Consider the following 16,167-nt stretch of genomic DNA (forward strand, 5'->3'; position numbering starts at 1 on the left):
GACACCCATGGCCCAGACACATCTTCCCTTCACTTTATTCAGAGGATCTTGTTAAGAGAAAAAAAAATCCTGTTGCTCCTTAGCTCAACCCCTTTCCCGCCTCCGAGTCTTCTAACTTAAGAACAAAGTCCCACATTCTCGTCTTAGCCCACAAGGTCCATATACCTCTCACTCCTGGGGTCCAGCCCAGTCATGTGGGCCTCTTCAAAGCTTCCCATTAGGCCTCCCTGGTGGCACAGGGGTTAAAGTTTCAGCGCTATCAAGCTATAGCCAGCCACTGCTGCATGACTTCGATCCCCAGCTATGGAACTAACCCACATGGCACAGCAGACCTCTCTTGTCTCCCCCGCTGCTCCTCTCAGCAGTGTATTTCAGTACATCTGCCTGTTCTGCTCCCCATTCTTGTCTCTGGTGAATCCTCTCACCGTCTACACCTCTGGTCTACACCCCAGTTCTTGTATGCATAAATGAATAAAAATAAATCTTTTAAAAAAGAAAAAACTCCCCACTAGGGCCAGGTTACCTTCACACCTTTCTTTAGTCTACCTCCCTTAAGACTCTGATCAGATGTCAGTGAAAGAGACCCTCCTCTCCATAGCCCCTCTATCCTGTACTTCCTAGTAGTCACCTCCCAAAATAGCATTCCATCTTTTGTGTCCGACTCCTTTTACCAGGGCAGGGGGCCTGGCCTGTTCTGCTGCTGTGGCCCTAGGCCCTACAACAGCCTGGGCACAAAGCAGGTTCTCAGTAAGTTTCTGCTGAGGGAACAGGGTGTGTTGTTTTGGCCCAGTCAAAATGGGACTGTGAAGAGAAACTAAACATGAGGAGAAACAGGGAGCTGTAGTCAAGGGTGAAGAAAGATGGGGCTTGAGGACCTCCACAGGAGAGAATGTGCCCCTGTCCCCAGGCCTCCAAAACCTCCTCACTAGGCCAACCTCAGGCTTTGATGGATGTGGTACCAGCAAATGGGGAGGGTTCAGGCTGGATCGAGCAAAGAAACAAACCAAGCACACATCTCCAGCACTAAGTCAAGTTCTTTACTTCCCAGAAGTGATGGCTGAGGGGAGGGGAGGGTGAGAATAGGAAGACAGAAAGAAAAGAGCCAGAGAGAGTAAAGAGGTGGGAAAGTAAGGGACAGTAAACCACTGTTCTATGAAGTCTCAGGAGGCAAGTGCTCAGGTAAAAAAGAGTCCTGGAGAATTGTCCGCGGCTGCGAAAAGCATCTCAGTTTCCTTCTGTGTATAAGTCCTTGCGGGGGAAGGCTGCCGCTGCCGCCGCCGCCTCCGCTGCCGCTGCATTAAATAGTTATGTACATCGCAGAGAGTCCCAGGCCGTGGGCTGGCAGGGGAAGGGGGTCATTTCACCAGGGGCCGAGTTTTATCATCATCGCCGCACTGGTGGGCTTTGTACTTTTTCACCTCTGCCATGTACTTGGCCCACGCATCACCTTTACTTGTTAATACCTGTGGCAGGTTGGGGGAGAGGGGGAGGAAAGACACAGGTGGTTGGGAAGGGTATGTCAAGGAGGCCAGGAACCTGGGTCAGTACTGTCCAGAGCTGACCCACCCCAGTGTCACCCTGAAGGTCATGGGTTTGAGATCAACATATTAAGGTCAAGTTACCTGGGAAGCTGTTGAAAGCCCTCCTATCCCACCCAGTACACCCATCCAAGGCCTGGATGCTGGACAGGGAGGGGCAGGGCTAGATGGTCAGACACAGAGGTTATAAGGGATGGCCCCCCATACCCGGCCTGCTCACCTCATCCTCCGTCTTCTGCTTCTTGGCTACTATTCCCGTCTTGAGGGCTAGCTTGTTCCCGCCTCTGCGCTTGCCCACCTGGGTGAAGGGACAGAAGACTGCAACGGTTACAGGAGTCGGGCCCGCCCTTGGCGGCGCTGAGGCCCACTACACCTTCCTAGCCCGGCCTGGTGGCCCGTCCTGACGCCACGCCCAGCTCCGCCAGCCGGCCGACCTGCGCAGCAATCAGAGAGGAGCACATGCAACTCTTAGCACCTGCCCTGGGCCCACTTTGCCCAGGCAGTCCTTGGGCCCCGGGATGCCCTCCCAGAAAACAAGAAAAATCCCTACATGGGTGGGGACCAGCAGCTCTGACCTCACTCTCCATGCCAAAGCCTCACCCTTCCTAGAAGGAACCATACAGGCAGCAACAGCTCCCTTTATTGAGCACTTACTGTATGCCATGCCCTGTGCCAAGTGCTTTGGATGTATCATCGACTTTCACTTTCTTTTATAGATGAGGAAACAGTATTTGAGAAGGCAAGGTCCTTTACCCTCAGTCATGGTAGCAGCAAACACTGGAGCTGGACTTGGGGGTCAAGTAGCTCTAAGCCACAGAGCAGCACCCTCAATTAACCACCAAAGACACTGTGTCCCCTGCATCTAACCTGGCCTCTTTGAGGATGCTCCCTAAACAGCCTCTTGATGAACAATGCAAAAGGCAGTGACAATTACTGCTACTCCCACCTACCAAGGGGGCACTGGATCTCCACCCCCAGGCCTCACACCAGCAGATAAAACTCAACACTTCTCCTTCCTCCAACAGAAATTTTACTCTGGATTTACACACACTCATCCATCTTTGTCTACTGACCTAGGATTTCCTGTGTCCAGGGCTTCAACAAGCTTTACCAACATCTCATCTCTATCCCAAAACCAGGCATTAAGTGATCTGAGAGGGTGGGGCTATTCTCACTCATTTTTAACACACCAGGAAATTTGACGCCTTATCGGTTCTCAATTCACCACTGTTTTCTCCAAACCACAGGGACTTGATCTTAACACCAAAGAAAGCGCAGAGCTGAACATCAATATAGGTGCCAATTGTTAAGCCTAGAATTTCTCCATCTCACACTAATGACATTTTGAGCTGGAACATTCTTTGCTGGGAGAGGCGCTTTACCTCCCCCCCAACATCCTCCCCCCTACTCCATGAACCCTCCCCATCTCCTGTGTTTTGTAGGATAACATCTCTACTCATAGATATCAGTATCATACTTCCCCCTGTTCTGACAATTAAATATATCTACAGGTTTTGCCAAAGGTGGGGGTTAGGTGATTGTCACCAATTGAGAACTATTAGCTTAGTCCCTTCCATAAGGCAGGCCTCCTGCTAATAACCATTTTTCCAGGATTGCACTCTGAATCCTCATCACATCAGATGTGATGTGTCCGTTTTTACAAATAGCGAAAATAGGGGTAGGACACCCCAGACGCTCCAAAATCTTGTCTGTCATGTACACCACGGCACATCCAGCACCTAGTACATGCTAGCACAATAGTAAGGTGCTCAGTAAATGAACACCGGACGAATGAAACTTAAGGAAGTCATCACTTCTCATAAGATCACTCAGTAAGCGATTCAGAATCCAGACCTGAATTTGCCCCCTTACCCATACTGAGAGACGATTCCAGTATCCAAAGTTAGGCTTACCACCCACACAAGAATCCTGGTATCTTGGTATCCCCATCCCGGGGGCTCTGTTACCAATGCAATTCCTCGGTTCCCGAGGGTAGGCTCTGAGGATCCCCACCTCCGCCCCCAGACCTCTCGTCAGGAATCCTGATTCCGCATCTTCAGCGGGTAATCCAAACGGACCCTTCATGGGGACGGGAGGGTGAATCTGGATCCCGATCCTTTCTCGAGCCCCGATTCCCCCAGCCACGGCAGGCCCTGGCGCCCGCCCCCACCCCCGCGGCTCCTTACGAAGCTGAGCGTGGGGCCCGGGCCGCCCTTCCTCTTCGGATCCCCGGGGCCCGCTGCGGCGGCCGGCTGGTCAGGTCGCGGCGGGCCCGGGGGCGGCTCTTCCTGCCGCTGCCGCTGCTCCTCCTCCATCTTCCGCTTGAACAGCTCCAGGAAGCTGCCGTCGTTGGCGAACAAGTTCACGCCGCCCGACACCGGGCTCGAGCCCGCTCCCGACACTTCATCGTCCCCGCTCTCGGGCGACGTACCGGGGCCCGACTCAGCCCATCGACTCCCGCTGCCGCCGACGCCGCCCGCAGGGCCCGGCGCCTCCCGACCCGGAGGCTCCGCCCGTCTCCCTCGGGCAGCCATTTTGTCACCAGGTGCCGCGCAAAGGACTCCGGGAAGGCCGTTCCGGCCCGGCGCTTGGCGCCGGACTTGCCTGGTTCCGGGCAATGCATGCCGGGAGGAGCAGTCTGGTCCGCTAGCGTCGGCAGTGGGGGCGGGGCCTGGAGAAACGCGGCAAAGGAGTTATCACCGCGGAATGGCTGGTGTGGTGATGGACCTGCGCCCCGCCCCACGGATTTTTTTTTATAGCGCTGCTAGATTTGGGCCGACTTTACTTAAAGTCTTCCCGGGACTAGGAGGGGACATCTGGGCCTGGGACTATCTCTCCGGAGCCTGGGACTGAAGGCGCATTAGCTTTCTGGGACTAGAATCCCCTTCGACACTACAGATAATCTCTGTGAGACCCCGTCTGAAGCTGTGTGTTCAGCTGATACCCCGGAACCTAAGTCCCTAACTAGAGCTAGAGGGTGTATCTAGTTTAGGTCTTTCGCCTAGAAATGGAGGTATTTCTGGATTGGGTACCCGGCACTGGGATGGAGTCTCATTTAGAAATGGGGACACAATTGCTCCGTGAAATTGGGGTCCTCGTCTGAAAATAACGGTATTATTTAATGGACTGGATTAGTCAAATGAAGCTCGAGGAATTCCTAGGATGGAGCTCCCGTTTAAGGTAAAAAGTGTCCGCCAAGGGCGTACTACGTCCCAGCTTACATTCCTGCCCAGGGCAGAGATTCAAACAGGAAATTCGCCGAATTGGAGTTTCCCCTTCAACAATAAGTAAAGTACAAGAAGGATTTCAGAAATAGAGTCCCTTCTATGACAAGAAGCGGGTTGCGGGTGTAATTACTACCCTATGCAGGGCTTCAGGATGCACTGGACGAGGATTTGTAGAACTTGCTCCCAACTGGAGTCGTTCTGCCTTCTAACCTACTGGCCGCCCAGGAAACTGTCAGCAGCTAATTAATCCATTCGTCTCTGACTGGTTTTCCTTAAGAGAAGGTGGTTCACAGCCAGTTGGATAACAGAACCCTGAGGCGATATAGGGACCCAGTTTAAAGTGGAAGAAAATAATCGACACGATGTGGAGCCTAGGGAGTCTGTCCAGGGAGGACCCTCCGATGTGTTTTCAGAAAAAGGGCATGGACCGGGTGTTTGGCTGGTTGCTAAGGAGAGGTTGGCGGCTACCCGAACGTGAGAGTGATTGGTGAAAGTAGAAAAGATGTAGCCAATGCAAGGAATGCTGCAAGACTTAGGGCCCAATCCGTGAAGGGGAGTATCCTGGAACGTACCAATTTGTTAATTAGGCAGGGGGAGTCATTGAAAATATATAGACAAGAGATCCACAAGGTGAACCTCAAAAGGGGGTGACATTGGAAATATATCTCTATTACCATCTAAAAGTCAGACCACGGAGAAATTAATCCAGGCTTCTACCCTTGATGGGGATGTGATAGGGAATCTCCCCTGTAGGTGTTTTGTATGGTGTGCTCCGCTGGATCACGTGAGCCGGTTCCAAGATGGCGGCTGGGGTGGCCGGGTGGGGGGTTGAGGCGGAGGAGTTCGAGGATGCACCTGATGTGGAGCCGCTGGAGCCCACGCTTAGCAACATCATCGAGCAGCGCAGCCTTAAATGGATTTTTGTCGGGGGCAAGGGTGGCGTTGGCAAGACCACCTGCAGGTAAGTAGGCTGAGAGTGGGAAGACGGGTGGGATGTACCACCGGGCGAAGGGGAGGTCAGGAACCGGCTCTTCCACCCAGAACTGGGCAAGAGGATTGAGTCCAGGTCTCCCGGGCTATACTCTCCGGAAGTTACATGGAACAAGTGGAAGAGACCTCCTGAATGCAGGCCCGGCACAATCCATTTGGACTATCTCCATTGGGGCTCCAGGGACGAACCACAGTGAATCCAGCTTTGAGGGGAGAGGGGCACTGAGATTTCCCAAGCAGCTTGTCCATACAGTGCTCAGATTAGGGGGAGGGGCAACGAAGCAAACTATCCTAGTCTTTGAACCTTGCCATTCGATGTCAGGCGTCGGGGTGGGGGTGGAAGCGGAGGAGAGGGCACTTTATCAGACTGTCCCAACCAACTGGGAGGAGGGTGAAGGATCCCCGGGCAAATTATCGTGCACGGTGGACTTAGCATTGAGGAAGGGAGCACAAGATCAAGCCATGCTGACTGCACAACTAGACCCCTCTGCCCAGCAAAAGAACAAAGAAGCTTCAGGCCAGATCAACTCAATCAGCTGAATCATACCAGTCTAGTCAGCTAGAAGAGTCAGTAGGTGAGGTCTGAAAGGGTCCCTCTGCAGGGATTGAGACTTGCTCAGTAATCACCTATAATCTCCTCTCAAGGCCCTGCTGATCCTAGTCTCCTGCTCCTGGGCCCCTTGCAGTCCTAGGGAACAGAATCTCACCCCTCTCTCCCCTTTTAACCTTTTCCTTACCCAGCTGCAGCCTAGCAGTCCAGCTATCTAAGGGGCGGGAGAGTGTTCTTATCATCTCCACAGACCCAGCCCACAACATCTCAGATGCTTTTGACCAGAAGTTCTCCAAGGTGCCTACCAAGGTCAAAGGCTATGACAACCTCTTCGCCATGGTGAGTGGACTAAGACTCAGCTCTCCATTCTGGCAAAGTCCCCTTTCAAAGACCCCTTTCCTGTGAACACTCACCATCAGCCATTATGCCCTGCCCATTCTACATCTTGTCTCTCCACTTTCATCCCTTTCCCAACATACCCAGAAGTGAGCTATGTTTTCAAAGCAAAAAGGAAGCCAAAGTCACCAAAACTTAGTGATCAAGAGGAAAGGAGGCTCATGTCAAGAGCTATGTGACTCAAGTAGGACCATGCAAGCTACTGAGAGTCATTTATCATTGATTCCAAGCTTAATGAGAAGTTTTGTTTTTTTCTTTTTAAGATTTATTTACTTATGCAATACAAGAGCTGGGATGCAGGCCAGAGATGCAGGGGTGAGAGGATTCACCAGAGACAGAGTAGGGAGCAGAACAGGCAGATGTACTAAAATACACTGCTGAGGGGAGCAGCGGGCAAGACAAGAGGTCTACTGTACCATATGGGTCACTTCCCTGGCCGGGGATCAAACTCATGCTGCAGTGGCTACAATGGCTTCATATTGCTACGTCTTAACCCCTTGCACCACCAGGGAGGCCCCAAGTTTTTAAGCATGTTTTAAAAATATCCTCTAGCTGCCATGTAGAGATTGTAAGTCAAAAATGGAAGCAAGAAAACAAGGGCAATAACCAGAAAGATAATGGCAGCCTAAACTCGTGTAGGGGCAGAATGTTGGGAGCAAGTGGCTGGATGGCCAGACATGGATATATTTTGGATGTAAAGCAATGTGACTGCTTGGTTGTAATAAGTGAGAAATGAATTAAGTATATCTCATAGTTTGTTCCCTGAGCAGCTGCCATGGAGAGAACTAAGAGTAGAGTAGAATTAGAAATGACAGATCAAGAATTGTGAATCTAAAATGCCTACTAGACATTCAAGTGGAGACATCAGGAGTGTCTTAATTATGTGAGCCTGGAGCTCAGGTAGAGTTGGTGTTGATTTTGGGTTGTCATAGGATGGTATTTAACGCTGTGTGAGTAGAGCTGAGTATGATTGAACAGAGAGTTCCAGAAATGACCCAAGAGTACATCAACATTTTGGGTCCAGCAGGGGCCCTAGTGAAGGAGCCAATGCTGAGATAGAAGGAAAGCCAGAGAGTATGTGTTCCTGAGCTCCAGAACAAAGACAGTTTAGTCAGGAAGAGGTCATGGGCTATGGGCTCCAGCAAGCACATCAGTTTTAGAAAGACCACCCTGGGAGTAGTTGCAAAAGTCAAATGTGGGGGCCTCCCTGATGGCGCAGCGGTTGAGCGCTGGGTTGCGAAGCTGCCCGCGACCTCTGTGGCGCCGGTTCGATCCCCGGCTGCTCCCCGGCCACCGGAGGAGGGTCCCACATGGCGCGCAGACCTCTCCTGCCGCCCGCTGCTCCCCTCAGCAGTGTACCTCGGTCCTTCTGCCTGCTCAGCTCCCCACTCTGGCTCTGGTGAATTCTCTCACCCTCCCGCGCTTCTGACTGTACCCAGTGCATATATAAACAAAACAAACAAACAAATAAATAAATAAAACATGCCTCTAAAAAAAAAAAAAGAAAAAAAAAGTCAAATGTGAGTGAGCCAAGGCGGCAACAGTGATCACCATTATGGGGGCTAAGAAACAGGGCTATTGCTGGAGGAAAATGTGAGGGGGTGTTAAGGAGGGCATTTTGAGAATGGAGATGCCAGAGCATATTGTTTATTGATACAAATGCTTCTTCGGGGTGGGACAGCTGATGGTGCAGGAGGCAGCAAGGATACTGATGGAGGACAAATCTCAGGCAGGCATGAGCTCCATCCAGTGCACAGACCCAGAACTTGGGTTCTACCAGGACTAGGAATTCGGAGGGAAGATGGTGGAGAGTGGGGGTATCTCCTGGGGAAAGAAGGGGGTGTTGACAGCAGTAGCTTCTCTTTCTTGCTGAGGCACAAGCGAGGGACAGTGCTCAGCAGAAAGTGAGAGATGGGAGCCTCCCTGGTGGCCTAGGGGTTAAGTCTCAGCTTTCACTGCAACAGCCTGAGTTCCATCGCCGGCCAGGGAGCTAACTCACACATAGCGCAGCAGACTTCTCCTATCTCGCCCACTGCTCTCCTTGTCAGTGTGTTTCAGTCAATCCCCCTGTTCTGCTCCCCACTCTGTCGCTAGTGAATCCTCTCCGCCCCCCGCATGTCTGGCTTACACCCCAGTTCTTCTGCACACACACATACACACACAAAAGCAAGGCGTGATTAGGACAGAAATTTTGAGGAAGGAGAAGAAATAACATAAACACTTCCAAGGGTGGATTGTCTGGGTTGTTGAGGGCCTATTGGAGATTTGTGATAAGGACTGGGGATCGAGGTGTTTGTCACTGGGTATGTTTCCCTCATGTTAATCATAATGCAGCTATAGCAAAGGGCTGGGAATAACCAGGGTAGGGACTTTGCCATCCACAGAGGGAAGAGGGAGTGTTTGCAGAGGCAAACTCCTGAGATGGAGAAGAGTGCTGACCAAGAGGGACAGTGAAAAGGAGCAGTGTGAGGAAACGAGGGGGCTCAAAGAGCTTTGGAATAATAGACAAAAGGTATGGAGGCCAGGCCAAGTGACCCAATAGCTAGGAATAACCCAGCCAAACTGAAACTGGGGAGCAATGGGTAGGCAAGCTTCCTACAGGGAATGACCTCTGAGGCCAGCAAGTTGGGGTTGTACTCATGAAGTCACCAAGAGGAGGTTACATGGGGCCCTAGGGGTTAAGTCTCTGCACTGTCACCTCTGCAGCCTGAGTTTGATCACCGGCCAGGGAACTAACCCACATATAGTGCAGCAGACTTCTCCTGTCTCACCCCCCTGCTCCCCTCAGCAGTGTATTTTAGTCGAGCCTCCTGTTCTACTCCCCATTCTGTCTCTGGTGAATCCTCTCATCCCCCAACCCCTGCACCTCTGGCCTACACCACAGTTCTTCTACACAAAAATAAATTTAAAAAAAAATTTTTTTGATAGCAAAAAAAAAAAAGGTTACATGGGAAGGAGACACAGTGGGAGAACCTGAATTCAGGGCTGACCAGGGACCCCAAGGATGGTCATCTACTGGTGAATTCCATGTGCATGTTATAGACCTACTGTGTGCCAGCCACCTCCAGGTAATGGGAACACAGCAGTGAACAAGACAGAAAAAACCCTGCCCTTGTGAGACCATCATTCTGGTTAGGGAGATACATGATAAACATTATAAATAGAGGCAAACCTAGGAGATACTGCATTCCAGGCCACTTCAGTAAAGCACTTGTCACAATAAGGCAAGTCACATGAGTTTTTTCATTTCTAAGGTATATCAAAGTATGTTTATACTATATTTAATCTATTACATGTAAAACCATTGTCTGAAAAAAAGCAATACTTTTTTTGTCATTCCTTTTTTTAAAAAAGATTTGTTTATTTATGCATACAAGAGCTGGGGTACAGGCCAGAGGTATGGGGGGTAAGAGGATTCACCAGAGACAGAGTAGGGAGCAGAACAGGCAGACCGACTGAAATACACTGCTGAGGGGAGCAGTGGGTGAGACGGGAGAGGTCTGCTGCACCATGTGGGTCTCCTCCCTGGCCGGGATTGAATTCATCCTGCAGTGGCTGTGGGTAGCTTCAAAGGCTGTGTCTCAACCCCTTGTGCCACCAGGGAGGCCCAATACATATGTTTAAAAACGCTCACCATCCCTGAGCCTTCAGCAAGTCATAATCTTTCTGGTGCTGTAAAAACGCATTATCTGCAAAGCACACTACAATGAGGTATGCCTATAAGGCCTGTAGGATGTGAGATGGCTGGATGTAAAGGAGAAGAGAAGGGAGCAAGGGTGTTGGTTTGCATTATTAGAGTGATGAGGGAAGACTCATGTTAGAGGAATGATAAGCAAGAAGTCAGGGACCCAGGTGGGGAACAGCCAGTGAAAAGGCCCGGCAGTGGGTTTGGGCTTCCCTCTGGGGACTCTGGTCACCATTTGCAGTTTCTCATTTGTTGTGAAATGGTTAAGCCATTTGTACCCCCCCACAAAATCTTACATGCCAGAGGGAAGGACATGGTACCTCCGGGATGTCCCCTGTGATGCCCTGCACCCAAGTAGGAAAACCCTGGCAGTAGCCACATCCTGAGTCTCCATTCCTTGGCACCAGGAGATTGATCCCAGCCTCGGTGTGGCTGAACTACCTGATGAGTTCTTCGAGGAGGACAACATGCTGAGCATGGGCAAGAAGATGATGCAGGAAGCCATGAGCGCCTTCCCGGGCATTGATGAAGCCATGAGCTATGCGGAGGTCATGAGGTCAGGCCTGGCTGTTGGGGTTGGGACTGGAGGGTGGGTTCTAGTGGAAGAGTGACCTTGACCCCCATCTCCCCACAGGCTGGTGAAGGGCATGAACTTCTCAGTGGTGGTGTTTGACACGGCTCCCACAGGCCACACGTTGCGGCTGCTCAACTTCCCCACAATCGTTGAGCGGGGCCTCGGCCGCCTCATGCAGATCAAGAACCAGATCAGCCCCTTCATCTCACAGGCAGGCAGGGCCCCTGAGTTGCAGTGGGCCCCCATATCTCTGCCTATTCTACCCCAGGGCTTTCTCACACACCCCTTCTCAGCATTTCCCAGTGGGTAGGGTGGTTCTCTATGGAGGGACTACACTCTTACCCACAGGACTCAGTGTCCAGGATAAAGCCAAAAAGCACATATTCCAGAGCCAGATGTCTAGGTTCAAATGTTCTTACTCTGGTTTGACACAACTTGAGGTCTTCTGTGACCCCCAAGTAAGTCACTTCACCTCTCTGGGCCTCACATTCCTTATCAAATGTAGATCATTAGGTGCCTCCATAGGTTATTCTTAATGTTACAACATGACAGTCCCAGTGCTCCTACACATCTGCATACCACCACCACCCCCTTGGTGTGTGTGGTCCTCCTATAGGCATGTGTTCCTTGGTAGTACATTTGAACACTGTACCAGGCACTGCTTTGAAGTTATTACCTGTGTCAGTTTTCTTGCATGACAGCTCTTAGAATTATAGTCTACACTTGGAGAAACAGAAACTTTTGACCACAGTTCCCTGGAAATGGCAGAACTAGGACGAGGGGTCAGCTCCAGGGCCCATGCCTTTAACCACTGGGAGGTGTTGGGGGGAGGTATCACTGGACACCCAGGGGATGTGATAAGCCACAGGGAAGCTTTGAGCCCTCCCATGTCCTCCCCACAGATGTGCAACATGCTAGGCTTAGGGGACATGAATGCAGATCAATTGGCCTCCAAGCTGGAGGAGACGTTGCCAGTCATCCGGTCCGTCAGCGAGCAATTCAAGGACCCGGTGAGTTTCGGTCCAGGTAGGCTGTAAGAAGCTCCAAGCATGGGGACAGGGCAGGCAGGAATTTCCCCTTACCATCCTCTCTGACACCCTGCAGGAGCAAACAACCTTCATTTGTGTTTGCATCGCTGAATTCCTGTCCCTATATGAGACAGAGCGACTGATCCAGGAGCTGGCCAAGTGCAAGATCGACACACACAACATCATTGTCAACCAACTCGTCTTCCCTGACCCCGAGAAGCCCTGCAAGATGTGTGAGGCCCGCCACAAGATCCAGGCCAAGTACCTGGACCAGGTACACAAGTCTGCCTTACACCTTCTGACCCTGGAACTTGGACCTGGCCTAGCCCAGGCAAGGCATTACTAATCCCCACAATTGAAAATTCCCCCCAAAACTTGAAATCCCCCCCAAAAAACCTTAACTACTATTGTAGTCAAGATTAGTTTCAGGAATCCCACGGATACCAAAATCTGAAGATGCTCAAGTGCCTTATAGTTGAGTCTCCGTGGGTTTAGCATCTGCAGAAGGATGCAAACTCAACCCACTGGCATCCTCTTGATCCATGAATGTACAACCCATAGATATGGAGGACCGACTGTTTATTGAAAAAAATCCACGTCTTCCAACCCTCATCCCCGGCCCCTGTTCTCCCCCACTTCAGATCCTTCACCCTAATTCTGGCCTGTGGGAGGCCAAGCCTAGTGATCTTTAACCTTATACTGAACTCACTTGTGACCCTGTGAACCCTTCCCCCATAATCTCTCCCTGACTCTGGGAAACCCCCAGCCATGACCCTTTCCATCCACCCATATCCTGTACCTGCCTTATGACCCCCTGACTGCTGCCTTCTGCCCGGCCACAGATGGAGGACCTGTATGAAGACTTCCACATTGTAAAGCTGCCGCTGCTGCCCCACGAAGTACGGGGGGCAGACAAGGTCAATACCTTCTCTGCCCTCCTCCTGGAGCCCTACAAGCCCCCCAGTTCCCAGTAGTACACCTCCAGCCCCAGCCCCTACCATTTCACACCTACCCTCCACCCCATCCCGGGGCAGAGTTTGCACAAATTCCCCCCTTAGTACAGGGGGAGCCACTTGAGGGGTGGGAGGCAGGGAGGGTGTCTGTTCCCCCTGGTGGGGCTCATGGGGGCTGTAGCTGCCTCCCCACCTCTCCTCGCCTCTCGCCTTTCAATAAAATGATCTTAAACCACTGTGATGTTGAATGGAGGGATTGGGATCAGCACCTTCATGAACAGTTGCACAGGTTGTACACTGCATAAAGACATCAAATATGGAGGGGCATGGTTGCAACAAAAACCTAATAGATGTATGTTTATTGTAGGAATTTTGGAAGGAGGGTTTCTCAGTAAGGAGATGCCTTTTTTAGCTCTTTATGGGTAGGGGTGTCCCTATGGGGGCTGTAAAGCCTGGAGTAGAAGGGGCACCTACCCACTTGCTTCAAGGCTGGGAACGTGGGAACCAGAAGGCCCCTTGGCCAGCCCTTGGCTGATGGGGAGCGGATTAGGTAAGCAGTCAGCCCAGCACTACCTGCTGTTTGGTTTGGGAATTAGTGGGCGCCCTGGGCAGAGGCTGGGCCTGCCAGACTGGGGATTAACAATCTACACCCCACCCCCATCCCCAATTCCTGCCTCCCATGGATGACATTGGCCACTCCCAGCACAGGGCTGCAACATGGGGGCTGACTGAGGAGCAGGATGGCAAAGAACTCAGGTTAGAGGGGTCTTTGGAGTCGCATGCCACCTCTAGAGCTGTCTCCCCAATTGGTCTGTATCATGTTTGCTGCTGTCTGAGGTTCAGCCCCCTCATCCCTAAAATGGAGATAAGTATGGCCATTCACAGAACCGCGGCACAAATTTACCTGATAGTCCAGCCAAGAAGGTACCTAGCCAGCCAGCTCCCCTCTTCACTCCTCTCTGCTGTTGTCTGCATTGCGACAATCATCCCCACTTGAGAGGCCCACTTGAGAGACCCAGGAGAAGCCTTGAACCTGAGTGTTAGCAAGAGCCATGCCAGTGCTGGCTGAGGGGGACAGAGGAGTGCGTGAGGACATACATGAGTCAGGAAGTGTTCAGACATCCTAGCACACCCAGTTTGGGCGTGCCAGGGTGTGTGTGTAAGGGGGAACTCAGCCACGAGCCTAAACGTGTCCCCCAACTTGACTGCTGGGTGTGCACAAGCAGGTGTGGGCACATTGGGGTGGTGCTTGTAAACAAATTCAGATGTGTAGCCTGTGGCCAACCCAAGACTCCAACACAAACTGGGTTCACATCCCAGCCATGTCATGAGCATGGCTGTGTCATCTAAGCCTCAGTTTCCCTACCTGGGTGGTAGGAATAACAACACTCCTGCTTGTAGGGACTCAATGAGATGAAATATCTGACAACTTTACAATAGCACTAGGCACATCCTTGCCAAGGCATGTTACAATTATTAATCATGTGAACTAACCCGGGCATCCAGCCCTAGCACAGCAGAGGTCCAACAGTCAGAAGTATGTGCTGACATGTGCAAGTTGGGATAGAGGCTAGTTTCAGTAAAAGTGAGAAATCATTCTAGGAAGTGGGGGCTGATGGTCAGGATAAAGGCCCATCAGCCTGTCCCCTCCCCTAGTGGCACCAACCTCTCTCCCCTTTTATGAGCTGTCCAGCAGCTGGATAGCGGAGGCGCGGGTCAGAGGGTGGCCAGCCTGGGCCGGTTCCTAATTACCCCGGGCGGGGCGGACATCTGCTTGGCTAGGAACACAGCGTCCTTGATGGTAGGGCTTCTGGGCGTGGCTGTGGGGAGCCATGAAACTTCCTAGGACACCTGATGGACTTGAGGGGCTTAGGAGCACCCCAGGGTACTTCAGGACTGGAAACCTGAGCCTCATGTCCTCCCACTCCAGTCTGCGCCATTTGAAGTTGGCTTTTTTGCCACATTGGAAGTGTCCCCTTTATAGGGGTGTGTGTGCGGGGGGAGTATTTGTCACGCATCCATGACAAATGTAGAAACAAAGTTATGTGTTCCCAAACTTACGTTTTCATGGCAGGGAGGGGAAGCAAAGGGTAGGTGTCTGATGTGTTGAGGTGCAAATGCAGGTGAGTTTCACAAGGGGTTACAGGCATGACGCTGCCTGGATGTGACCCTTTGAGTCTGTGGGACTTTTGGGGAGTGATCACTGTTACATGAGTGTCTACAATATTGATAGTCTAAGGGACCACCAGGACCATGTGCCACTGTGTTGGGGACAGGGGTTCCTACATCTGGTATGTGACCACAGAAGAGACCGTCAGTAAAAATGTGTGCTACCTCCCATCTGGTGTGTGGCCATGTGGCAGTCTAGGGTCTGTGCTTAGCTGGTGTATAACCTTATGTGTGTCTTTTTTACATGGTGTGATCATGAGGGAATGCAGGACACTTGGATCCCTGCCCATGTCCTTCTGGGAGGTTATTTGGAGCACACTGTGAGCACCTGAGAGCTGAGTACTGTGTGGATTAGGGTCCATTTACTTTTTTTTTTTAAAGATTTATTTATTTATTTATTTATTTATTTTTAAGATTTATTTGTTTGTTTGTTTGTTTATACAAGCACTGGGTACAGTCAGAAGCACGGGAGGGTGAGAGAATTCACCAGAGCCAGAGCGGGGAGCAGAGCAGGCAGAAGGACCGAAGTACACTGCTGAGGGGAGCAGTGGGCGGCAGGAGAGGTCTGCGCACCATGTGGGACCTTTCTCCGGTGGCCGGGGAGCAGCTGGGGATTGAACTGGCGCTGCAGAGGCTGCGAGCAGCTTCGCAACCCAGCGCTCAACCGCTGCGCCACCAGGGAGGCCCAGTGTCCATTTACTTTATATCCGCATATGTGTTGGGGAGCTGAGGAGTAGATCTAGGTGTGTGTGGAAGTCTTTAAGATTTATTTATTTATGCATACAAGAACTAGGGTACAGGGCCTCCCTGGTGGTGCAAAGGGTAAAGATGCAACCTATGGGGTGACCCACAGCCACTGCAGCACGAGTACGATCTCCAGGCAGGGAGCAACCCACATGGCGTAGCAGACCTCTCCTGCCTTGCCCACCGCTCCCTTAGCAGTGTATTTCAGTCGATCTGCCTGTTCTGTTCCCCACTCTGTCTCTGGTGAATCCTCTCACCCCTCACACCTTCTGGCCTGTGCCCCAGTTCTTGTGCGCATAAATGAATGAATCTT

The 16,167-nt window shown here is 51.6% G+C and overlaps 2 protein-coding genes across 3 annotated transcripts; one reads left to right on the top strand and one right to left on the bottom strand.

Moving 5' to 3' along the window:
* Window positions 1-1,016: 1,016 nt before the first annotated feature.
* On the bottom strand, window positions 1,017-4,135 carry TRIR (telomerase RNA component interacting RNase). Of its 2 annotated transcripts, XM_037504372.2 has the most exons (3): window positions 3,725-4,125; window positions 1,759-1,836; window positions 1,017-1,463 (listed from the first exon to the last, which is right to left on the bottom strand). In XM_037504372.2, the coding sequence occupies exons 1-3, from the start codon at window positions 4,070-4,072 to the stop codon at window positions 1,356-1,358; spliced, it is 534 nt and encodes a 177-aa protein (XP_037360269.1). In that variant the 5' UTR covers window positions 4,073-4,125; the 3' UTR covers window positions 1,017-1,355. The 2 variants fall into 2 exon arrangements, with proteins under 2 accessions (XP_037360269.1, XP_037360270.1); XM_037504373.2 differs by lacking the exon at window positions 1,017-1,463 and having other exon boundaries at window positions 1,760-1,836; window positions 3,748-4,135.
* A 172-nt stretch (window positions 4,136-4,307) lies between these two features.
* On the top strand, window positions 4,308-13,174 carry GET3 (guided entry of tail-anchored proteins factor 3, ATPase). Its single transcript, XM_037505917.2, has 7 exons — window positions 4,308-5,726; window positions 6,497-6,644; window positions 10,794-10,942; window positions 11,021-11,171; window positions 11,863-11,970; window positions 12,065-12,262; window positions 12,831-13,174. Exons 1-7 carry the CDS (start codon window positions 5,566-5,568, stop codon window positions 12,960-12,962), a joined length of 1,047 nt encoding a protein of 348 aa, XP_037361814.1. The 5' UTR covers window positions 4,308-5,565; the 3' UTR covers window positions 12,963-13,174.
* The last annotated feature ends 2,993 nt before the right edge of the window (window positions 13,175-16,167 follow it).

The sequence above is a fragment of the Talpa occidentalis genome, unplaced genomic scaffold (genome assembly GCF_014898055.3).
Source record: "Talpa occidentalis isolate TD23 unplaced genomic scaffold, MPIMG_talOcc4v2.1 talOcc4.12, whole genome shotgun sequence".
Taxonomy (NCBI): domain Eukaryota; kingdom Metazoa; phylum Chordata; class Mammalia; order Eulipotyphla; family Talpidae; genus Talpa; species Talpa occidentalis.

Coding starts and splice junctions, on each gene's coding strand:
- TRIR (XM_037504372.2), bottom strand. CDS start 4,072: ATGGCTGCCCGAGGGAGACGGGCGGAGCCTCCGGGTCGGGAGGCGCCG. Junction 1,837..3,724: donor CGGGCCCCACGCTCAGCTTC/GTAAGGAGCCGC, acceptor CCCTTCACCCAG/GTGGGCAAGCGCAGAGGCGG. Junction 1,464..1,758: donor AGCAGAAGACGGAGGATGAG/GTGAGCAGGCCG, acceptor AACCTGCCACAG/GTATTAACAAGTAAAGGTGA.
- GET3 (XM_037505917.2), top strand. CDS start 5,566: ATGGCGGCTGGGGTGGCCGGGTGGGGGGTTGAGGCGGAGGAGTTCGAG. Junction 6,645..10,793: donor ATGACAACCTCTTCGCCATG/GTGAGTGGACTA, acceptor CCTTGGCACCAG/GAGATTGATCCCAGCCTCGG. Junction 12,263..12,830: donor AGGCCAAGTACCTGGACCAG/GTACACAAGTCT, acceptor GCCCGGCCACAG/ATGGAGGACCTGTATGAAGA.